Genomic DNA, 25,384 nt, shown 5'->3' with positions numbered 1-25,384 from the left:
AGATACCAGGGTAGACAAATTTACTGACTGAAGATGACAGCTCTTTATCATTATCATTTGAGGGGCTAAAATGGTGCGATGCATAGTTGCATCACAAACTTGCGAGGTTCTAGTTTGAATATTACAAAAGTGTTTGACCTTTCACATAGATGTGATGGTGGATTGTACCTTTGCCATCACAAAAAAACAACAACAACAACACCAAAGGCAAAAAGAGGAAGGCAGTAAGAGCTAACTTTTAAGTTTTTGGCATCTATAATGTTATTAAAAAACAAAAGTGTAGCACTGCATGGCTTAAAGTCATCAAAACATTACATTGAACATGGCTGATGACCTCTCATAAATTTAGCAGTCATGGATGCACAGGAACAAGAATAGGCAGCAACCAAATCATTCTTTGCAAAGTTCATGTTATTCAACAGAGACAACAGCTGTATTTTGAAACTAGCTATACTAAAAGGGTTTTGCACTGTAAATTCCATTGCAATAGGTACTACAGGTAATGAAACATTCTTGATGAGAAACCAGTAAGTAGGTTTGTTCATGAACAATTGGTTGATACCAATAATCATCTTATATTCATGATTATGTCTACAAGGAACGATGATGTTGTGATCATTTGTTTTACTTGGAGTTGACAATCATAATGCTACAAGGTAAGGGACAACTTAATAAAGAAAGTTAGCGATATACAGACACGTAAACATTATACGACAATAGACAGATCTACTCAAATGAAATGAGGGTTGCTTCTTGCGCTTGGTCTGGTTGTGGGGGTTGTTGGACTTGTTGCTGCTGCTGTGGCGGGGGTTGCATGCCTGGTGGTACCATCTGCATGCTGGGCGATCCCATCATCTGCTGCCCCTGTGGTGCATATTGCTGCTGCGGTTGCTGCTGTGGTGGGGCATACTGCCCCTGTTGCTGCTGTGGTGGCATCTGACCAGGGGGCAGTGCACCGGTCATGGCTTGCATGTTGTATGGATTGCTAGGCGGCTGCTGCTGCGGCTGCTGCTGCTGTTGCTGTTGTGGCGGATGTGGTGGCTGTTGCTGCTGTTGATAGTCGAGTGATGACAGTGGCGAGTAGGCTTGGCTGGGGGGCATACTGGCCTGCTGTTGCTGCTGCATTGATGCCCCATGTTGCTGCGGTGGCATGCTGGGAGGTGCGCCGTATTGCCCCGAGGGATAACCACCGCCACCCATTGGGGGCTGGTACGGCTGCTGCTGGGGTGGCACCTGTTGTTGCTGCTGGTGTGGAAGCTGGTAGCCAGCAGGTACCTGGTTGTAGCCAAGTTGTGGTGCCTGTGTTGTGGGCTGTCCACCGTCCATCTGCGTAGTTACCGGTGGAGGGCCCCCAGGGTAGCCAGAAGGGGGAGGAGCCATACCATAAGGGGCATGTGAAGGGGACCCATACTGAAAAGACACAGGAGAATGATATCTATTCACTACACTACATCAAATTATTATGTTGTCTAAAATACATGAAGACTCATACAGCTTGCATCAATTGACTTGCAGTGGTAGCTCTCTCTAAACTGCTAAAACTGACAAACCAGTAATTGTATTGAATTGAATTGATTGTTTTATTGTCCACAATGCGAATGTGGAAATGCGCCTTCCACCAGCGTTACATACAAAAGATACAAACAGATAACAATTGTTCGTAGAACAACATATACGTCACAGATTACGAATAACATGAAACATAAATATTTTGCAATACTTTGTGCAGAAAAATAAAAATAATAACCATTATATTCATAATACATATTACATATATCTCATTCAATTCATTCATTTAAATAAATTCAAAATGCAAGCAAGCAAACAAACAAACAAAACTATGAAAGGGGAAAAGTTAGAGTTGCTAGGTTGGATTTGATACCCCACACAAAGAGTTCTTCATTTGGTATATTCTGTCTCTTTTTCACTACGTTTTCACAATCTATTTAAGGAAATTTGATTACATTCAAAAGAGATATCACATAAAGTAGTATTAATCTAGTCCATGGACAGTGCAAGTTTCAATTGCATTACAGACATGTATAACAGTGAATGCATGCTGACATTCCTACATGCAAAGTACAACTGTATGCGCTTTCCTGCTTGTTCATTGACTAAATATAAATCATGAATTTGATTTAATCATGTATGTTCTCCTAAGTTCATTTTCATTAGGTTTTGGTTATTCCCACTGCTGAAAAGCCTATCAAGCATATTAAAGCTAGAATAGAAATGAAGGTCAAGCTAGTACAACTAGGTTTAGGGAGACTAACTGATATCTACCTATTGACAGATAGTCTTAGACGTGCATGCTGATAACCACCTAAAGTACACCTTTGTGACTTTGGACATCACGCCTACAGTCTCAATATGGGCAAAAGGCAGTCATGGTTTCCCATCCCTGTGTGAGTGCATCTGGACAACTAGCCCCTGAGCAAAAACTGCATACCTCCCACCATAATTACCCCCTGACAACTAACCCGGGGACAATTACCCCCATTACAATTGGTCCCAGGGCAGTTGAATACCCCAAGGACAAGTACCCCTAAATACCCCCATCTCTTTCAAGAGAACTATCCACCTTGACAACTAGCCTCTGAGGACAATTACCCCCTTTTTAAGAGAACAATTACATCCCCCAACTATGTGGCAGTAATTGTTCTTGTGTGTGTATTGGGGGGGGGGGGGATTATCCTGGGGAGTAATTGTTCTTGTGGGGGGGGGGGGGGGGGGGGGGGGAGTAATTGTCCTCCAAGTAATAATTGTCCTTGAGGCAATTGTCCTCGGGGTAAGTTGTCTGGGTAACTGTCCAGAGGGTAACTGTTCTACCAGGGGGGCAGTCGTCTTACAATCTCCTGTGAGCCATACCTGTGGTGGCTGCCCATACTGGCCAGGTGGTCCCTGCTGAACTCCACCTGCCCCTGGCACCATGCCTCCAGGTGGCATCATCCCAGGCTGGCCCATACCTATTAACAGCATGAAGGGAGAAAACACATTACTCCCATCAGCAAAACTCACACAAAAAGAGAAGAATTATCAAACACTGAGAAAAAACACTGAAAATAGAAGGGACAGAAATACTCAAAACAGTACAGCTGCTATATGTTAATATGTTTCATGGATATAGTCCTTAGCATAACTCTAGTTTAACTCCTTCAGTTCCATGGGTTACATACCTACATTCAGTCATTGAGTGCCTAGGAGATTTTGGGATGGCGAGCCTGAAAGGGTTAAAAGTGCACAAGCAACACTTAACATACCTCAACTGAACCATTGAAAGCAGAGAAATAGAAACCTCATGGATGTCTCTGCTTGATTTAGTCTTTACATTTAAATTTCATTACAGCACAAGGGATCCCTCTGGACTTCCAGATTGCATGCCAACACAAGGACTTTGCAGGAGCCACATACATTGTGAAATCTGTTCTTTCTCCTCTTTTTTTTTCGCCTAACCCTCAAACTCTACCATTCTCTCTCTTCACCTTTGATATATTAGCACAAGTCCACACAAAGGTTGATACCTTGAATGTGCAGGATGGAAAGCACACATGGAAAAGTAGAAATTACGCGGTGCATAATATATGTCCCCGCCGGAAGTAGCATTTTGTAGCAAAATGTACAATACAGGTCAAAAATCAAGGTCAAAGGTCAAAGAAGTCAAAGGTCAAAATTCTGTGTAGAAGTTTTGAAGCCCTCACCTAGTGCCATCACATAAAGCAAACGGAATCGAAATCGGGTTAGAAATGGCGAAGGAGTAGCATTTTGTAGCAAAATGTACAATATAGGTCAAAGGTCAAGGTCAAAGGTCACAATTCTGTGTAGAAGTTTCAAAGCTCCCATGTAGTGCTATCATATAAAGCAAACGGAATCAAAATTGGCTCATAAATGACAGAGAAGTAGCAAATTGAACATTTTGATCACACACGGACGCACACACGGACAGACGGACACACACACGGACACACGGACACACACACGTACGGAGCCCGTTTCATAGTCCCCTGCTCGAACTCGTTCGGCGGGGACAATAAGCAATAGCTGACTCTGAACAATACCAGCATTAATTCTTACTGTGCTTTGTCCGCTGATTGTCACACACCCTGGAGTGCTTTCTTTACTGGTTGGCACAGATCTCTGGAAACTTATTGTCAATGACCATAGATTACCTACACCCTAATCCCTATTGCAGAGACTCCAACTCTCCCATTTTCGACGGGAGATCTCCTGCCAAAAACCCATTTTTGCAAAATCTCCCGTTCTCCCGCTTATGATTTAATTTCTCCCGCCCTGGCTCTGTGTCTCCCGTTGGAAAGGCTTTCTTACTTATTGCTATCGTATGTCGAAAAAATAAGCCTTAAAAGCACCAGAGAGCATCTAGAACCCTGGGAATTTCGCGCTTCGCACACATCAACTTGGAATCTCCCGTTTGCTAGGGGTTTCAGGCGGGAGAATCTCCAGATCAGAAGGTGCTTTGGGTTGGAGTCTCTGCTATTGTGTCACAATGGCCTTCATGTTGGACTGAGGCACACTGCTACACCTGAGTGGGCTTGCTAACTTAACTACAAGGTCAAGTTTGGATGGCTTTGTGGATGCTGGTGATAAGGCTGGCAATCTAAGAAAGTGCCTCAGCATATAGAGGATTAAACTCGAACATGCTTGCATTCAACACGAGTAGGAAGTTCTTTCACCATCGCACTAACAAAACACAAATGAGACAAGGTCTGGATAGACCAAAGGAGGTTGGGGATATGAGCTGGGTGATGCCTTCCCTCAAAGGGCGTGGCATTGGGCATGGCACCAGAGTGGGGATCACGCACCTTGCTGCATGCCGTAGGTGTACTGGATCTGCCTCATCTGCTGCTGCTGTTTCTGCTGCTCCAGCCACATCTGCCTCTCTCGCTCTTTCTCCTGCATCCGCAGCAGGGCTTGCTGCTGCTGGAACTGAAGCATCTCCTATTGGGAAGAAGGAACAGCATTTGATGAGAACCATCTGATCTCAAAACTCATCATCTGCTGAAAATTAACAGAATTTTGTTGTCTTGACTACCAGCCCATACAAAACTAAATTTATGGATTGCCTGCTACTGTGGGGGAAATATAGAAATCTGGAGGCATACAGATATATTGTGGTGCCACAAACAGCAAAATATTAGTCTACAACACAAGTAATCACACTGACAACTGAAATTATTGTTCATTTCTCAGACTTTCTCCATTTTCGTCCAGTAATTGCATACTAGCAAATTTAAAGGCAGACTAATGTCAGAAAACCATAGGTGTAAAAAGCTTGTCATAACACAGATTTTGGCCAAACTGCATGGTACATATTTTGGTTTTGTGGTTGGGCAACAAGAATAAAAGGGAAAGATCACCTATGATTGCCAAACATTAAAATTGGGTCAACTCGAGTCATGTGAATCTACTGGCTCTGAGTACTGCTAAATAAGCATTTGAAAGCTCTCCAGCTTATATTTCACACTTAGGGAAATATATTACATAACCCCTGCACTTGCTCTCCACGACTTGCCTGCTTCTTGCGTCTCATGATCTCCAGCTTCTGGGCCATCTGGATCTGGCGCTGGCGCTCCGCCTCCTCCGCCTCGCGACGCAGCTTCTCCCGGTGCTCCTCCCGCAGTGCATCCAGGGCCTCTCGCGCATCTCGGATCTGGGCCAGCTTGTCTTGGAGGCCCTCCATTTGAGCTGGAAGACACAAACCAGAATAGGATGATACAGTATATTGCTGTTTTGTTTTTTTGTAACATCAATGTACACGAAGGTTTGCAGAAGTGCTCCAATTGAAAACATAATAAGACTTGCAGATGATGTACAATTGTAATGCCAAAAAAAGAATTTCAGATTTTTTTTTTCTTTTGGGAATGACTAAATTACCATAAGCATCTACACTAGGATAATTTAGTGACCTGCCAAATTGATATCATTATGAAAAAAAAAAAAACCAATGAAATATGGATGCTCATTACCATTAATGAACACACAGAAATTGAACTTTGATAACTTTCATCCACTGTCACATTCTAATTTCATTTCCACCATTTAATCCCTGTACTTCTCACTGCCATCTGTCAAGACTGCATCCTCCGCCTTTACCCCCATTTCTTCTTCAATGTCATCATCACTGTTATCATCATGATCACTACCATAACAATCACATACCCATACCCATAATCACCACCATCATTATACTCATAATCATCATCACCATCATAATCATTGCTTTATCACAGTCACTATCATTCTCTTGTTCATTAGCATAACTATTCATCAGCATCATCAACATCAACATCAACATCAACATCAACATCAACATCAACATCAACATCATCATCATCAACATCATCATCATCATCGTCGTCATCACCATCTCTTCACCTCTTTTCTCCTCCTTCTCCTGGAGGATCTTGATGAGCCTGGGGTGCATGCTGGAGAGAACCTGGAAGAGGCCCTGCACCGTGGTGTCACTGGCAATGCTGCGACCACGGGAGGAGTCACTCTTCATGCGGTTGACGAGGACGTCGATGCTGCTCGACATGTTGCGCATGAACTCCTCGTATTCCGGTTCCACAGCTCCATTCTGGGTTTCCTGTTATTTTACACCAGACATCAGTCACAGGTAAAGACAAGGAACACACAAACATATCGATCATACGACTCTGAAATTATCATAATTGTAGTTGTACTAATTCAAAAAGAGTTGCAAATTTTATGGACTGGGAATTCACATTACAATCACAAGTAGCTATATTAAACTGAAAGGCCCATACTTAATGCCATCACTTTGCTTTGGAGTCCAACTTTTCATGGGGTTGGGTAGAACAAAATGTGGGAATTCCTAATCGCTAAGTAAAACAGCTTCTACAGTGTACAGAAGTTTGATTCAAGAAAACAGATGCCTGGCTATCTTTGTACCGCATGATACTGATACAGCATTTGAACATTAATATTTTGCCCTATTCTTAATCTCAATATTTGTAAAATTGCAAATGATTTAAACATTACTACAGGAATAGTCCAAGCTATATAGCAGCCAACATATTTTCTTCACATCATCCTCTGCACAATGACATATCACAAAATGTAATCTCAAGAATGAAATTCACTGCACTTAGAAAGGACGATAAAAATGACTCACACTTATTTTCTAGTAGTGACATATGTGACATGAATCACATTCATTTGAAAGAACTATCAAGATATGACGCTTTCCAAATGGCTCATTTCTTCTTTGTCTTTTCACAAATTAATTTCAATGACTGTGCTAACGTTACCTCAAAAGTCTTGACCTGCGCGTACATGGGCTGGGACGAGGTGGATTGAGAAAGGGGTGGGGCTGTTGCTGGGACAACATCAGCCCCTCCCGTCGGGGCAGAGGGCATGGTGCCACGGTTCTCCTCCTGCTTCTGCTCCCAGTAGGATCGGTTCAGGTAGCGGGCCAGCTGTGGAAGCGCAGAGGCAGATGGTCACATCTCCATCAGTTTAACATCACAAATAGAGCCATATCAAGTATGGAACACACAAACTACACTCCAGAAACTACTAAATTAGATCTACAGATATTGAATTGTTTGTCTAGATCTCGACAATACATTGTGAATGATCATAAACATTACAAATTTTCAGATTCTGGAACTTCAATAAACCATTTTAACACTAAAGGAGTTGACAAACTCTAGTTAAAAAGTAGTGCATAGCAAAATCAATATTTCTTTACAAGCATGCAGAGGGACAAAATAAAGGGTTCACATCTTTAGAACTTAAAACTACAAATGAGGGTGTATTCTGAGATACAATGAAATGGACGCAGTACAAGAAAATAAAGTCAGGTCTGAACATCTTGGTAGAGATGTTACTAGAGGCATCTGAAATACAAAAAAAAATGACAAAAAATTAATCTCTTATCAGATTGAAAAATCACCAAATAATAAAGATACCTCAGGATCCAACTCTGGCTCAGGGGCTGGAGCAGAAGACACCTGAAAAGAAGAAAGAAAAGACAGAAAGACATGTTTTTAAAAAAAAAAGACGTTACAGATCAACCTCAACCCATGGAATGATAATGATACAGCTTTTCCGTGCCTCTGCTCAAGAAATTTAAGGAATATAATGACAATTATCAAGAGGAACAAAAAGCTTATATCACTAGACGAAATCAACAACAAAATATTGCACATATAATGCAAAATACTGAGAAAGCGTTGTCGAGGTCACGTGACCCAAACAGTAGTTGAGGTCTCCGTAGAACATCACATCAATTGATTTACGGACAATGCACTTGTCGGAACTGATATTGTACTTGTGCCTTTTCACTCAAAACTTTCCTGACTAGGTGCTTTGCTTGAGCAAACTTCACGTAGGACTATTCCAGCACAATAACTTTAACTTTAGCACCAATTTTCTCTCACAAGAATGACATAAGTGGTTATCATCCAGCATCTATTCCCAACAAACAGTGTTCGCCTATATTGGCGACACACTTTTACTTTATTTGGCGATCAGTATCAATCCACCAAGATTCTTCCATTTGCTATACAGTTGAATCTCGTGAGAAGAAGTCGGTTATAACAAAACCCTTTCATAACAAGGTGATTTTCTGCTCCAACTCTTTATATTTTTCTCTTTTCACACCGTGATATAGTGAGAAACCTGATATAACAAGGTATTTTGTGAGGGTTATTAAAATCTCATAATAACAAGGTTCCCTTGTACGTACAGTATGACAGAGTCGTCAATACATACATTCCCTAAAGTACAGCATGCAATACATACCCCAGTGTTGTAGGCTGGAGTAGGGCTCGACATGGGCGCAGAAGATACACTGGAACCAGACTTCCCTTTGATCTATTAAAAAACAAAAATGCATATAAAAGAAAATAACAATAACAGTATGAAAACCAATCAAGTTTAAATGAATATCACAGAGACCATCATTCAGTCAACCCACATCTCGTAACATGCAAGGGATTCAACTGCACAGCACATTCAAGTTAATCTCATACTTCACAGCATTTGATCTTCTGAAGTTAACATGTGCTAGTACTTGGTGTATCAGGGAGACAAGAGAATGTCAGCATCATATATACTGTACATGTACAAAGTAAATGATTATTTGCAGTGTCCTGTGGGGGTCTAATACAACATGGTTCAGGAAAGATTAAATGATTATCGACACAGTAGTACCTTGTTACAAAAAAGCTATTCACAGTCATGATGTAAGACCACTTGGAACACGTCTGATAAAGAAAGAACTTCCTGACATCAGCAAGAAATAGAGAATATCTTTGAGGGGAATTTTGATACAAAATGCAAGCAAATCAGGCATGTACTGTATGTAACTTGACAAATGTTACTCAGACAACAATCTTATCAGTTTTTAAAGCTTCATGGAAACTTGGGAGTGCTCATAAATAGGTACTGGTATACAATTCTGACTTCTGTCCTGAAGGCCCTGCTTTCAGATTTTTGCATAAGGCTTTCAGCATGTAACATTTTGAACTATGGAAGCTTGGAGGGCATGGGAAAAGAAAATAACTAACACTGTCCAAGGTTTCCTTCCTCCCCAACATTTAGTAGCAACCATCCACATACAAGCATGTAAACTGGTACAATGTACCTCTACAATCATATCACTGTGGATCGCTCTACCTCAAGTAGTGACCCTGGGCTTCCAATTTGCTGCATGCTGCAGACAACTGTGTACATTCAATGAACCACCAACCATCATCTATCCAAAGTCCAAGGCTCAAGAGTGCACCTAACACTACAGACAACGGCATGTGATACTGACTCTCTCGCCAAGTCGCAAGCCATGTACTCATAGCTGTATTGCTCTCATCAAACAAGTTTGTCCAAATATGCACTGCAGAGAGCTCAATCATGTCTGCAACGTCAAACCTCTTTCGCTGAAATGACTTTCGATTTGCATTAAGAGGCCGCGGCCAGGAGTAAATATTTCAAAAGCAAACAATATTGTGGGCAAAGTTCACTTTCTGAACATATAATGGCAGAGTTTAAAAACTAAAAAAAAAAAGGACAAACTACAACGTATGAAGTCTGCTTTGGTTAAGCACAGATTCAACAAATCTCATTTTGGGAACTAGATGTGATTGTCACATTAATCATAACAAAGGAATAAAATGATTATCATAATGCATCACAACTTTCATAATTTCTTCTTTAGACTGGTGTTGCACTATACCCATAATATATGCATACATGGTATGCTTCTTTTAATTATGGGGGGGGGGGGGGAGATTGTTGTTTCAATCTTTTGTGTGTCCGGGAAGTTCTTACAACGGAAAGTATGAATATTCAGGGATATCCTACAGCTGTACCTGTCAAATTTTTGAAAACCAAGACGAAACCAAGATCATGTATTTGCAAATTTAACACCAAAAGAAAATATTGACTCTGATCTCAGTGTGCATTCAACATACACATATACATTTTTCCGTTCATTACTGTACTCCCCGATCTCTATTTCAAGCACTCACAAAATTGTAGGGAAGTCCTAATTAACACATACACACACACAAAAACAACAACATAAAGTTGCAAAGAATTAGACTTGCTAAATATATGGCATATACCAAAGAGAGAGAGAGAGAGGGGGAGAGAGTGAGCTTACCAGATGCTTGTTCTGGGCCTCGTCCAGAGAGAGGGCCATGGCTAACTGGAGCTCCTCCTCCTCTTGCAGGTCCAAATCATTGCGCTGGGGAGGGAGCTGTGGTGAAAGAGAGAGAGAGAGAGAAAAAGGCACATAGGTCAAAGGTTGTGGTGTGATGCTTTTTCCCCCATCCCTTAACCCTAACTTACCTGGGCTATTTAGCGAGCTTGAATTCCTGGAGGGGCCATTATGGCCCCCCTTCAGATCTCGGCCGTTGACCGCGCGAACGCCGCAAAATTTTGCATGAACATAAAGCCAGATGCAAATCAGTATCAGTAAAAATCAGTACAAATCAGTATCAAAATTAATTTCTTATGTTTTTATCGTTTTATCAATTTTTCATGTATTTCTTTGTTTTTTTGAACTTTTGTTTTTGTTGTTTTTTTTCAGCAGAATTTGTCATACACATTTTTTGAAACATACTGTTTTATATACTAAAATAAATTGATTTCAGCCATCAAAATAAGAAATATGAATCTTTACATGAATTACTTGAAAAAACACAATTTGTATTGACTTTGTACACAAAATCACATTTTTGAGCAATTTTGGGGTTGACAAAATTTTTTTTGAAGGGGCGTGGCTTCGAAACGGTATGCCCGGGCACGACAAATTTGGTCTCAAAAGTTGCGCGAGACTTGAAAGTAAAAAGTCAGCGAGCGGCGCGGTCAAAAAATTTTGCACGCCGGAATGGTCGTGGAATTCGTCGAGGGGGGGGGGGGCATTATGCCCCCCCCCCCCCCCCAAGGTAAGATAGGGTTAAGGGGCAACAGCACTCAATTGCTCAATTGTGAACCGCACAAAAGTATCATTGTAGCTGTCAATCAGGAGTTGATGAGTTGAAATTTCAAGTCAAGACACAATCAATGTCAGCAGGTCATAGCAATTCAGTGACTGGTCTACGTAACATCGGTGCAGAAATTGACACTTTTCCCCCCCATCTGTTTTAATGCAGCCTCAAAATGCTTTAAAAGTTTTGAAAGGAATTAGGAGTAAAATGTAAGGACATAGTTCTTTTTTTTCTATTGTTCTTCTCTTTGTTAGTTACTCATGAAAAATCTGTTTTTCAAGCAACTGAATATCTGAAAATAAGAACGACCTAGGTCCATTAGAGAAAATTTCGAAAAAATAGAAATAAATAGATAACTTCTTAATGTTTTTCTTTTTTTTTTCTTTCAGTTATTGGAATGTTATATACGTGTATACAAACTTGCATGTAAAACAGTCACTTGACTGATTATCTATCGTTTCATAACTTCATAAAGGGTCTCCAAAGACAATAGCCAAATTTGGACTTGGGTCGTTTTTATATTCAGGTATTCAATTGTAGTCAATGCCTCATTCTCAGAACAGGATGCTTTTGTTTGTTTGTTTTTATTAGAATAGCATGGAACGTAAGAGGGAGGCAGTAATTTCACAAGTGGTTCACTCAAACCATACTCGGACTGCTCTGAATGAATTCCACATAAATTGACCAAAGCAACAACAGCAACAACAAAAACAACAACAAAACACATCACAAAACAAAATGAAACGATAACGGTGATCTATCACTTGGTCTACTCCCACTTCGTCCAATAGCCATCTAGTCTCAACCCATATGGTCTAATTCCATTTCGTCTACAACCAGTTCGTCTAATGACCATTTAGTCCAATTGACACTCGGCCTCATTACCAGGTGGTCTACTTCCAGATGGGCTATGCCCATTTTGTCTAATATACAGTTTATTAGACAAAATAGGAAAATAATCCAAGGAGACAAATTTGCAGTTAGACCATCTCGTTATTAGACAAAATGATAATTAGCTAAACTGGACATTAGACCAAGTGAGGATTGGACCAAATGGGCTTTACATGAAATTGATAGTAGACCAAATGAATTTAGCTGTAGTGGAGTTAGATGAACTGGAAAGCAGACCATCTGGGGCCCGTTTCATAAAACTTGTCATCAGCGACAACTGCCACATTTCTATGACAAATTTGCTCTCAGCCAATCAGATGCAAGGATTTCAGTAGCTTGTCACATCTATGACAACTTGTCACTGATGACAAGATTTATGAAACTGGCCCCTGATATCAAACCAAGTGGCAATAAACCACGACTACAAACAAAACTTCCGCACAAAATTGTCAGTTCACCTGAGATTGCTGAGAGAGGGGGCTGTTCAGGTATTCGTCAGGGAGGTCACTCTCCTTGTTACCTGGCTTGGCGCCACTGCTTCCTCCGCTCCCTCCGCCCCCTCCGCTCCCAGCTTTCCTGAAACCAGGAAAAGAGATCACCAGAGAGAGATATTTCACATTCATACTCACATTGACACAACAAGAAATTCTTGTCTTCCCTAATTTCAGTCTTCATGTCATGTTGATTTATTGGCAATTATCATTACAAAATGAGTAGGAAAAAGTAACAGAAACACATTTCTTTTCATTTCATCTATTGTCCATAAAATGGAAAATCTCCATGATGAAATGAAAAAACCTAATAAAAATCTAAAATGAAACCTTCAAATCTTCATTCATACGTGAATGAGTCATTTACGAACAATAGTTTTGGTACAAATTAATATCACTGAAGTATATTCATCTAACACTATGAAACATGCGTGTATATCACCTTTAACAACAAATGAGAACCTAGTGTCTCATTGATTCATGAGTTAAATCAAGCAAATCTTTGCAGGACAAGTTTTTCAATCCTTCTCTTCATCTCTCTCCATTCATTCTCCTCCCATCTTCTGTACCAAATGTCACAAAAAGCCATTCAATCTAGGACCTCTTTCTCGTTCCCTTTCTCATATCACAAAACATGCATGTCTGTTCCACGTACTGCATAAAATTATCAATATATTATGGCATAACTCAACACATTTCACTATGTACCAGTACAACACTCCTACACCACAACTCTGGAATTAAAAAACAAAACAAAACTAGAAATGTCGCTACAGCGACTGGTTATACCCCCGCCACACAACATTTCATAAGCTTTGGTCAAAACAAAATTTCATAAGCTTTGGTCAAAAAACTGAGGAAGTAGTTAAATCCGCAAGATCTTTCCTTGATCTTCTGCCATTAATATGCCGTTACCATGGCAACGTACTTTCGGGTACTGTCGAAAAATGCGTCTTGCACATCTACAACCAAAGGCACACATCTGTACCAAGTTTCATGGAAATTGGGCAAAAACTGAGGAAGTAGATTGCAACACAAAATTTTCCATCATTTTGGCTCATAATATGTGAGCTGTTACCATGGCAACATACTTTTTGTCACTGTCAAGAAATGTGTCATGCTGACCTATATCCTAAGACAAACATTCAATATGAATTCCATGAGAATTGGAAGAACACTGATGAAGCAGTTTTGCCATGAAGCATTTTGCCCTATATTTTACCAATAACATGCCGTTACCATGGCAACGCACTTTTTGCCACTGCGGAAATATGTGTCTTGCACATTAACATATTCGGATGAACATCTGTACCTAATTTCATAAAAATTGATCAAAAACTGTGGGAGGAGTTCGCGACGCAAGATTTGTACCCATTTTTGCCCATAATATGCCGTTACCATGGCAACGTACTTTTGGGTACTGTCAAAAAATACGTCTTGCACATCTACAACCCAAGGCACACATCTGTGCCAAGTTTTATGGGAATCGGTTGAAAACTGAGGAAGTAGTTCGCGACGCAAGATTTGCAACGGACCGACCGCCCGACCGCCCGACCATCCGCTGATTCCTATATACCCCCTTCAAACTTCGTTTGGCGGGGGTATAACAAAAAAACCCTAAGACACAATACATGTACTTACAAAATACACCACAGTGCACCATTCTAGACAATATCAAACAAATTACACATATCTCAGTTAACACCATACACATACACTACACATCAACGTACACCAGAGCACCCTTATCGCACACCAGAAAACAGACCACACACTAATCTGAATACAGTCTTGATCAAGGACACGTGTCATACCCCTGGAGCTTGTCGTGGCAGGTGTCACAGACCCGCACCGGCTTCTCGATGCCAAACTTGGGAATGGTGCAGGATTTGGAGGAACATTTCTGGCAAAACACCTGGCCACAGTGACGGCAGTGATGCTGATAGGAACAATGCAAAAAGAGAGTGATATAACAGACCGCAGAAATAGGTTATGGCTGATCATGGGAAAAACATTTGCTTGTACTGTACGGTAAATTTCCCACAAGCTATTAAGTTTTGATGTCCTCATGTTATAGCATGTTAGTAAAATGTATATACCATAAATATGCTAAATTCGCTTCATTTCAGTTTTTCTACATGCATTTCACACAAAGAGAGAGGGTAAGAAACTGCAACTCTTTATTTCTCTCTGTGGAAATCAAAAAGTACACATTCTGGTTCAACTGTTTATTCGTTTACTCTTTCAGTCATTTGTTTTCATTTTCGATCTGAAAAGATGGCTGGATAGCCCATATTAAGCTCCACTAGCTGGTTTTCAATGTGGTTATGGTAGTTTGCAGGCACAAACCCTTGTTGGTCATCCAGGAGCCTGCACCAAGACTACTATATGCACCACTGGCACTGCAGCCTCTTGTTGGGAGAAGCTACAGTACATGGCCTATGGGACAGTGCCACCTGGTGCATGTAGTAGTCTTGGCGTAGACCCCTTTTATACAACCAACAAGGCTTTGAGCCTGAAAACTAGGGTTATGGCAGGGCTCGACACTAACGGTGGCCTGGTGGCCCGGGGCCACCAAAAATGAAAGTCGGGCCACCAAATTTTGAAAAAGGGTAAATTTGGTGGCCCGCCTCGGGCCACCACAATTTTTTGAAAAGTATGTCAATAAAATCGTAACTTTTTGCGCCGGAAATTAGCAGTTAAATTTGTTTAAAGGATGGATGAAAAGGACTGAATGAGTGCCTGAGAGTGAGTGTTGCAAGTTTAATTTATGAGTAGATATGTCCAACTTTTAATTCTTACTATCATAAAACTTAAATATTTGACTCATTAAAAAAAACGGGACTTTTAAAGTTTTTTATTGTTTTTTTTTCGGGACACCAAATTTTTCTCTCGGGCCACCAAAAATTTGAAATTAAGGATTTTGGTGGCCCCATCGGGCCACCAAACAAAAAAGTTAGTGTCGAGCCATGGTTATGGGGTCTTGCTCATTAACGGGCAGATAAAATGCAGCCAACCGTGCACTCACCTGTCTCTGCATCAGTCCAAACTCTGTCCGGCAGGTGTAGCAACGCTCCCCCTCCACCCAGTCTGGGGCCTATAGGTCAGGTGCAGAGAAAGGCATGGGCAAAAGTGAACACCTTATTGTCTAGGGTCTACCCCCCCCCCCCCCCCCCCCCCCCCCAAGTGAAAGGAAAAGCACAAATAAAAGTGAACAACATATTGTCTGGGGCCTATATGCCAGGTGTAAAGAAAATCTCAAGCAAAGGTTAACACCAAATCGTTTGATAATAGAGAAATCAAAAGCAAGAGCAATAGTGAACACTATATTGTCTGAAAATAGAGAAATTAAAAGCATGACCAAAAGTGAACGCCATATTGTCTGGGGCCTACAAACCATGTGTAGTGAAAAGCTTCAGCACAATGAACATCATATTGTCTGTGGTCTACACGCTAGGTGTAGAGAAATGCATGAGCCAAAGAAAACACCATATAGGAGAAATTCATTTGAAGGAAACCTCATTTTACCAGGACGGTATTCTTATATTGAGCTTGTGAGCACAGCAACAGTGTGTATACATACATAATCATTTATTCAAAAGAAGATCCTGCTTTTTTTGTAACAGAGATGAGCAGAGTGTGATTACAGATTTTTCAGAAATGGACTTCAATAATTATGATATATGCTAGCTGCTACATACCTACCAGTGTGTACAAGTGCTACTGGAGAATTTCTATATTAAACTCTGAGAGAACTCGAGATGACAAAGAGTTGATTCAGTATGTTTCAAAATTTGGTGGTTATGTGTACGGGTCACCTGTGATAGGTGCCGACTAAATCTAGATTCATCAGGAAGGAACAGCCATTAACGTATGCTCCATCACCTTCCAAGGAGAAAATCTTTATACAAAATAAAAAATAAAAAACTTGAAAGAAAGAAAGACGAGAGAGACACGGCTTTCTTCAAAGTGTCCTTGATGATCTAAGAAATGGCGAGTTTGATTAGCATTCTAGAAGAACTCCGCAAATACCTCAACTGACCATTGTTCGCAAGTTAAAAAAGAAAGAAAAAAAAAAGATATTCTACTTGTGTACATAGATGTATAAGTTATATCTACTGGACATCCCAGTCAAGCTTTGAGTAGCTTAAAATGATTCACTCATAAATGTATATGACATAAGAATGATTATTCCACGTACAATTCATATGTGTATAAATGTATTATGCACTTTACGAGTAAATCAAATCATATCAAAATCAAGACATGAATATAAAGGAAAAATAGCATCATATCACTAAGCAGATTTTCTGAATTGCCCTCACCTTCTCGGCCACAAACATGGCATCACTCTCTTTCAGCTGAGGGAATGAGTGGCCTGTAATGCAAAACAAGAAGGCATAGATTTGGTGAGGAGACAGACCATTAGCCATACAAGAGAATGACTTAAGTTAAATATTTGTTCCCACCATTTGATCCTTGTGAGTGAACTGTGGTCTGTATTCATAACATCTTGTTTGGACAACTTTGCTTTTCCAGGTGACATGAATAAACCAAAATCATAAATTCTGACCCTCTTCAGTGCATGTGGAGAAAGCAAAAAAAAAGAAAGATTAGTAACAGTTAATATCAACATTATATTTGATATCTAACTTGCTAATTCCCACATCCATTGCATGTATATCATCGATTGTTTACATAGGTAACACAAATATCATACTTTTCAGTATCAACGAAGAGACAATCAAAGGAATATTTCTGCTGATATCTAATTTCTTTTCAAAAACAAAGTTGTCTTTTATACGACAGGCAAGCAAAATATAAACGGCAAGAGAAATTCAGTAATTTTCTGTTTTTTCTCTGACTGATCATAGTGGCACTGCCATTCAAGACCATCTGAGAACATTTCACTTCTGCCTTCACCTGGCTGAAGGTACCGGTAGCACGCATTTTTCCATTTCTCTGACGAAATTGAACACAGAATTGCTATTCATGCCACTGTTCTTTCAATATTAGCTGTCCAACAACTATCTACCTTCTGCCTTCAGCTGACTAAAGGTATCACAGACTATCTTCAGACTGGGTTCGTTCCTGAAGGCATGGGCCCAGGCCTGGAGTAGCTCCAAGGTCTTGGATTTCACAGCTTCATTGGAAGACTGGAAGAAGAAGAAAAATATAGAAACATATCTGTAAGTATCAAAACAATAATCATAACAATAATAATAAAGATAATAAAAGAAATAATAATCATAATCATATTTGGTACTGTAACCACACTCATTATTTTAAGGAAAATATAACAACAAGAATAAGACATCTGCCAGGGCATCTTTACATCTTTATGCAGTGCTCTCAATGTTTCACAACCATTTCTTGGAAACATTCTAGCTTTGATGAACACATGTAAATCTAGCTCTACTGCAATATTCAACTTCCTCACGAATACCCAATTACACAGTTTGGTGGGGAAAAGCATTGTGGCTATTTACTCAATTCAATATTTAAAAAAAAACAACAACAACATAGGCACCCAAGCAGTACTTCAAACCTCAGAGTAATCACAGAAAACACAGTGTATGATCCTGGATAGAGATCAGCAAAAGTTGAAAATAAATGACCATCGAACATCTACATGTATCACTCACACTTGCCAGCTCCTTCATGTCGTCCATAAACTGGGGCGTGGCGACCTCCTCGTGGATACCGGTACCGCAATTCTTCACACAAGACTCCAGCACCTGATGACAGGTATAAACAAGGTCCAAAGAGTGTGAGAATTTACTTCGTGCTGGCGTGACTGGATCTCACATCACTTTCAAAACATGGATGTCCAAAGGCACAGGAGAGCATCATTCTGACACAGGTGTGTTTGTGATTTGATTTGCAAATTTGCTATTGAATTGGGTTTCTGAACAAAAAGGACAGAACAAAAGCAATCTTGCATTTTGGTATCTCAAGCTATTGTTCTTTCATTAATAGGTCACACTAAAGCAAAATATGCCAAATGGCTTCAACCTTCTGCCTGTAATATTATACTCAGTGAGGAATCATTTGAGCAGTACTTTAATCTGTGTCAGGCTATCATTCAAGACTTAAGAATGAGTATCATGATTCTTTCTGTTTTTGTGATAGTGGCATTCTGCTCAGATCAAGGACAATCACTGATAACTAACTGGCTTAAAGATTTCATTCATTTATTCAAGCTTATGGCACACTGTGCCTGGTTGATGCCGTTTGCCGACTATTTCTAGTCGCCTGGGGCGATCCACGAGGGGTTGGCATTATTCGCCCGTTTTCTTGTGAGGGTTTGTGAGGGGACCACTTCACCAAGTTAGCACCCTGTTCTTTGCAATGAATGGATGAAGTGGGATCTTTTACGTGCGTGAGCCGTGAATAACTCACACACAAGACCGCCATTTCATGTCCTATCCGAGGGACAGAAGGGCTTCTTTGTCTATGAGGAGGCTACTGTATTAGCTGTTATCTTCGCAAAGGTTTAATTTTCGCAAATTTCGCAAATCACAGTTGGATCGCAAAGTTAACACATGGAAATGTCGCCATGCTGTAGTGTAATAATGCATTTACGTTTAGCGTTGGTGTCAATACGTGAAAACAACATCTTACGAAAATGTCTATGACCTCCTTCGTAAATATATCTGTACACGAAAATAACAGCTTACACAGTAAAAGATTGCAGAATATGATGTTATTTTACCTGCAGAGCATACAGAGTCACTCTTGGATTCTTGTCAAACATTTTCTTCCTCATGTTAGCCAATGCATACTTGGGTCTGTTTCAGGAGCAATGGGAGAGAATGCAGTTGAATATCAAAAGCAATGGAAATATTGAATCTTCGAACAAGTACAACGGAACAAATCAGCTACTATGAAATCATCTGTCCAATGACCTACATCTACTAGTGACTACAGAATTCTGTCTTCTCTGTTCATGCCCTACTGACTAAGCAAAACTTAGTCCACGATGCTTATTAAAACTAAGACAATGACATGGAAATTATTTGAAACTTGTTTCCTTACAATGAGGAATATCAACATCTAATGACACAAAACATAATTTCCCTTGAAAATTGAAAAAAAAAATGAAATTGAAAATCATTCAAGTTAATCTCTTTTAACAGGGTTTATGAAAAAATATTTGGCGCATACAGTAGTCACTTGAAGATAAATATTGCATTTTACACTGTCTACTGATGTTTTGGGACCATATCGATACAAATTTGAACTATTCCATGCAAGCAAGCTTGTCATGTCAGAATTGCTAATATTCTAAAGCCATTGTTTTGTTGTTGTTTTGTCTTTTTGGGAGGAAGGGGGTGTGATTGTTTTTGTTTTTCACTGCACTGTTTCATTGAGAAGCTGCATTACCACTTTACACATGATAACCTGACAGTTGCAAATCATGTAATCGCAGCATATTGCAGCAGAGATAATCAAACTCAAATGCAAGTCTCTCCTTACAACCAAATCTGATTCACCAATGGCCCATACTACAATTTTGTATTTTCAACTGTATACAAGTCAAAGCTTTCTGTGGCCTTTTCTTACGTGACATCCTTCTGTCTGATGGCATCACAGATCTGCAGCGTGGCCTCCCAGTCCGGTTCAAGAAGCAGATGACTTGTTGCCTTCTCTGCAATCAGACACAATATGTATAGAGTAGATGGTAAAATAAAGCTACAAATCAGACCTTTAATGAACATATTCAGTTAAACAGACATTCAGAGTCTATTGTATTTAAAAATTGTGCATTGCATCAAGCTGACTTTTTGCACAAGCAAAGAACTCTAGCATTGCTGTATTTGGCAGAAATAATTTTTATTTCACTAACATCATCCAGGTAATATTCCACATGCGGTGAGTTGGCTCAGTTGGTAGTGCATAGATCTGCCTCACGATCCTAAGGACCTGGGTTCGAACCCGAGTCTGGATTGAGCAATGTTGTCTGTAAACATACCGTTCCCTCTAGCAAGAGGCAAAACACTCTGTCCCTCGGATAGGACATAGATGAACATCATAATGATTTACAACATGATTAAAGATGAGGTATGAGTTCACCCCTCTGCTTAATGATTTGTTGCTTTCATGATGAAAGCTTTCAACAGATTCACAATCTTGTGAACAAATTTTATTGTTTGACAAATCTCAGTACCTACAAATTGTACCCAATTTTTTTTTCTGTCAGATAGAGACTAAGCTTACAGTATAACCCGTAAGTAATTCCTGCCTTGACTCTTTTGATGAACACCTATCAATGATAATTTGAAGTTTGATATTTGCTCACAAGCCATGTGGTGTGTGAATTTTATAAACATGAAATCTTAGTCTGATCAGGCAATGACTTCCTTACAATTTCTTCTTCCTAGCTTCTTCTTGGGTACTGTCCAGCACCCCTATGTATGCAGGGGCAAGCTGGACAAGGGGTACAGTGTATGCAGATTTCTACTAGCCTACACCTGATCACTTGTAGCTGTGTAGCTCTGGTCTCTTTTTAAAGTTACCTTACATGTACGTAGTGGGATTCTAGTGACCCGTTCCATAACCTGTTTAACCTATTGAGGATGGTTTGATTTTGCTACAACACGCATTTCCCATAGACGCTTACCCGGGTATGTAAACTCGAGACTCATCCTAAATGGGTTAAATTAGTGAATATTGGATGTATGTACAGGCTCCAATATCTGATCACAAGTTCAGTTAGATCCAGTGGATAAGTGGCACTAGTGGCCAATGTTATGATCGATGTGCCAGGCATGATCAATGTCCACAATGAGGGGCTAGTATACAAAACCACAATATGATGTAGGCATTGATTCAGAGTGTGTTTGTACGTTGTACATGTACACATGTAAGAACCCCCTAGGCCCTATCTTACAAAGTACACCGCCTGCTCTGCTCTGTATGTCTAATTACAGTTCCCTCTTATGTCACCTACAAACCATGAAACTGCCATTACTATGGGAAGACGCCACTTGTTCATGCACCTGTCACTGTTTGTCTCTCTTGTGCTTTATATGTGTATGACTCTTTTTTACAACAAGAGAGAGAAGTGAAAATAAATCCTTCAGCCAAAGTGAAAAATCTCTGTGTGGGCGTGAAGAGCTTAAGGTACAAACGTATTCGAATTTGGTACTATGTCAGACACTAACATGTGCTCGCGAGACAGGTCGAGCACAAAAAAGGTGGGTAGGTTCCACTTCTAGATTGAACATTTCAGACAAGTACGGGGATAACAAGCTGGGGGGTGTTTCACAAAGTCAAACTTAATTCAAGATTGACTAAAAATTATGGTATGCCACTGGTTTTCCTGCTCAGTTTCATTAGCCTAATTACCACACACTCCAAATTGTTAATGTTTAAATTACAGAATAATTATTTCGGTGTAGATTTATTGAGTATTGTTAAATTCAGATCTAATGCCCCAGTCACATATCCCGGATCATCCCGGACCACCCTGGATCTGATCCGGGGTGATCCGGGGAGAGATCCGTGTTGACGCCTTGGACATCCTTGGACATCCTTGGACATCCGTGTATGTCCTCCGGGACATCCAGGAGGCCAATACGGCGATAGCGTGTGTAAAGCAAGTTACCCTTGATTCGACCGTTTCCATGAATAGACCACTCTTACGAATAAAAATTCCCTGAAATTCATGAATAAAAAATGGCGCAAATCAAGTGCGAAATTCAAACTATGCAACTACCTCCGCACATGTTCCGAAGAGCACAACAGTGGGCCACGTCCCTGGACCCCCGAAATCATTGTCACGACCCTCCCGGGTCAGCTCGCATAAGCAGTTCAACGGGTAAGTAACGGGTAAGTAAAGTTGCATAGCAACACAAATGGACTTGCTTCATTCCAAGTTTCGAAGTAACTAGTCCATTTATCTGCATTGAATCTGTACAGCGTGTACAACTACAGCCACGATGGCAGCTGTTTCTGAGAGTGAGATACTTTCAAGTGTTTATGCGATATTAATATTTTGCATAATCGTTATTAATATTTCTGTGCCAGAATTTGCAGTATGAATTGCCATGGTTCGATCGCAACGTGTATGTACGTGTATGCGTTGAATCTCTCGCACAGCGTGGAGTACATGGAGTACCGCGCTCTCATAGTGCGATGTAGATTCTATATAGTTTTGCCCGCGTGTGGCAAGCGCGCTAATCCATTCATACTAGTATTACTAGAGTCTAATCATAGGCATTGAATGAAGACACACACAGCAACCATAATGATAATCTAGACTAGAATGATAGACTAGAAACTAGTAAATTAAATTTACACACAATTTAGTCAATCTTAAATTTCAAGTCTGACTTGAATTTAAATTCTTTATTTTTTTGTGAAACACTACAGCTCCTGATTACGTAATTATTAGGAGGTATACGCTCCCATTGCATGGCCAATGATTACTGAATAAATTACTTGACTAACTCTTGTAGAGTCAAGTAAAATTAACTGTTTAACATGTTTCTTAGCTAGTGTAAGTGTTTGAGAGGCACAGGCACTACATTCTACCTCTAACGTTTAATAGTCTACACTATAGTCACATAATTTACAAGAGTTCTAACGTTAGACTTCTACTTTACAATTACATCAATAACACACTTGAACACTTGACAACAGTGATCAACATTGATTGTTCTTTTGCTTACCGACATTGCGGTCGTAAGTGCTCTTAGCTGATGACCCAAACATTGTGACTTCTTCGATGGAATTCCCCTTTCTTGGTAGCAAAATCACGCTTGTTTATGCTTGCTTTGTCTCTCAGTTTTCAGCTGGAATCAACATTTGAGCCACCGTGGTCGGCCGTGTGTACCTGTATGTATATTCAATACGATACAGCTAGCGTACGTTGTTGATGAACGGTGTACAGGTACATTGGTACTTCCTATGTGTTATTCGTGTGTGCACCCGGTACCCGCACAGTACCACTACCAGCACTGTCCAACCATGACCCTGCCAGATACGGGGACGAGGAAACACTTCCGGGTTGATGTAATTTCCTAAAAATAGTAACGTGTTAGCGTGCGCGTGTCTATTCGTCATGCATTGGTTGCAAAAGAGAAAAAAACAAGAAAATTAAAAACAAGAAACATCACAAAGCCCCAAGAAAAACAGCATACCTTATTTATGTGTAGCAAACTACTCACAATAATGTTTAGAATTGCCATCCCGTGCTGTTTTGGTGAGATAATGAGAAAACTCTCTCATGAAATAATGAAAGAGCATGTACGTTATTCTACGAGGAATTCAACATTTCATGAAAACTGGTTTTGAAATGGCTGAGATTTCAAAAGCTTAATTAGGAGCACTTTGTTGTACTTTGTTTTTGGATATCTCGGCCATTTCAAAACCAATTTTCATGAAATGTTGAATTCCTCGTAGAATAACATGCTCTTTCATTATTTCATGAGAGAGTTTTCTCATTCTCTCACAAAAAATAATAAAACAAAAACAAAAGAACTGAATCACTGAATTCCTCTTAGCTCTATAACATGTTCTGTATCACTTCATAGATGGTTTCCTAGTATCTCGCAAAAATGTAGAAGTTCAATTCTCATCTCCACCAATACTATACCACTGAGTCCCTTTTTGACTGAACATGAAGGCATGGCATATTGAGGTAGGGCTGCTGCTCTCTACAATTGGTTAGCGATTACAGTGGAGTGTACTGAAGGGCAATGCGTTGACAATGCGTTTCCTTGTACAATTTATTATTAAAGTAGGCCTATTAGTATTACCCCGGAAGTATAGGTTCTAGTAATTGAATTGTCTTTTCATCATTACTTGTTCGTAGACACTGAAAAAAAGAAGAAATACAATGTAAGCAAAGGATGGTGAATGAGACTAAGTATCGATGCTGTAGACGAATAATATATTTATTCACCTTGTGTTTTACAGAGTTTTTGTTTGGTTGGTTGTTTTTAACTTCGTAAACTTCTCTTTTGTTTTTACCTGCATGGAAGGAAAATATTGGATAAATAAGTACAGGCTTTATGATTTTGTTTGGAGTCGATTCTTTATGCCTTATATTGATTTAAAAAAAAAGACAGGATGAGGGATGCTGTTAAGCGTTCGAAAAGCTCTCTTGCGGAGTAGAGGGACGTAACCCCCCCCCCCCCCCCCCCCCCCCGTGCCGGGCGCCTTTATAGACATAAACATTATAGTCTTGAGAGACGAACATTGCGTGCAACAAGACAAGTGGCAGATTTAACCCTTTAACCGTTGACATTTCCGTACATTTTCTTAGTTTTTTTATTGAAATTTTCCAAATAGGCCATCAGTGAAGGGACCTTCAGTAGTGTTCAGATCGTTGAATTTCAATTCTATCAATCTTCCTTCGGCGCCCGGGAGATCCTCTTCCCCCCCCCCCCCAAAAAAAAAAAAAACATACACACACACACACGCACAAATAAACAAACAAAACATGCGTAAACGACCGTATAAGACATGACGAATGCCCTATATTCCAGCAAGACACAGCAGTGGTCATAACGCTGATGTACG

The 25,384-nt window shown here is 40.1% G+C and overlaps 1 protein-coding gene across 1 annotated transcript; it reads right to left on the bottom strand.

Moving 5' to 3' along the window:
* Window positions 1–644: 644 nt before the first annotated feature.
* LOC139710134 (hepatocyte growth factor-regulated tyrosine kinase substrate-like) lies at window positions 645–23,704 on the bottom strand. Its single transcript, XM_071622065.1, has 18 exons — window positions 23,530–23,704; window positions 20,420–20,504; window positions 19,569–19,644; window positions 18,499–18,591; window positions 17,889–18,009; window positions 17,179–17,231; window positions 15,882–15,950; window positions 14,668–14,792; window positions 12,821–12,938; window positions 10,643–10,738; window positions 8,785–8,856; window positions 7,950–7,991; window positions 7,287–7,454; window positions 6,391–6,601; window positions 5,528–5,700; window positions 4,818–4,953; window positions 2,869–2,966; window positions 645–1,410 (listed from the first exon to the last, which is right to left on the bottom strand). Exons 1-18 carry the CDS (start codon window positions 23,570–23,572, stop codon window positions 727–729), a joined length of 2,463 nt encoding a protein of 820 aa, XP_071478166.1. The 5' UTR covers window positions 23,573–23,704; the 3' UTR covers window positions 645–726.
* Window positions 23,705–25,384: the final 1,680 nt, after the last annotated feature.

This window comes from Diadema antillarum, unplaced genomic scaffold (genome assembly GCF_040938485.1).
Source record: "Diadema antillarum isolate AM-2024a unplaced genomic scaffold, OU_Dant_1.0 seq00001503_RagTag, whole genome shotgun sequence".
Classification (NCBI taxonomy): Eukaryota; Metazoa; Echinodermata; class Echinoidea; order Diadematoida; family Diadematidae; genus Diadema; species Diadema antillarum.
Note: the sequence above shows the minus strand (reverse complement) of the source record. Positions and strands in the feature narration are given on the sequence as shown.

Bases quoted from the DNA above. Each gene is read 5' to 3' on its own strand.
- LOC139710134 (XM_071622065.1), bottom strand. From the start codon at position 23,572: ATGTTTGGGTCATCAGCTAAGAGCACTTACGACCGCAATGTCG. The intron at 18,592-19,568 runs GTAAAATAACAT...ACCTGTCATCAG, and splicing joins TGACTCTGTATGCTCTGCAG to GTGCTGGAGTCTTGTGTGAA. The intron at 2,967-4,817 runs GTGCGTGATCCC...TGCTGTTAATAG, and splicing joins CACCTACGGCATGCAGCAAG to GTATGGGCCAGCCTGGGATG.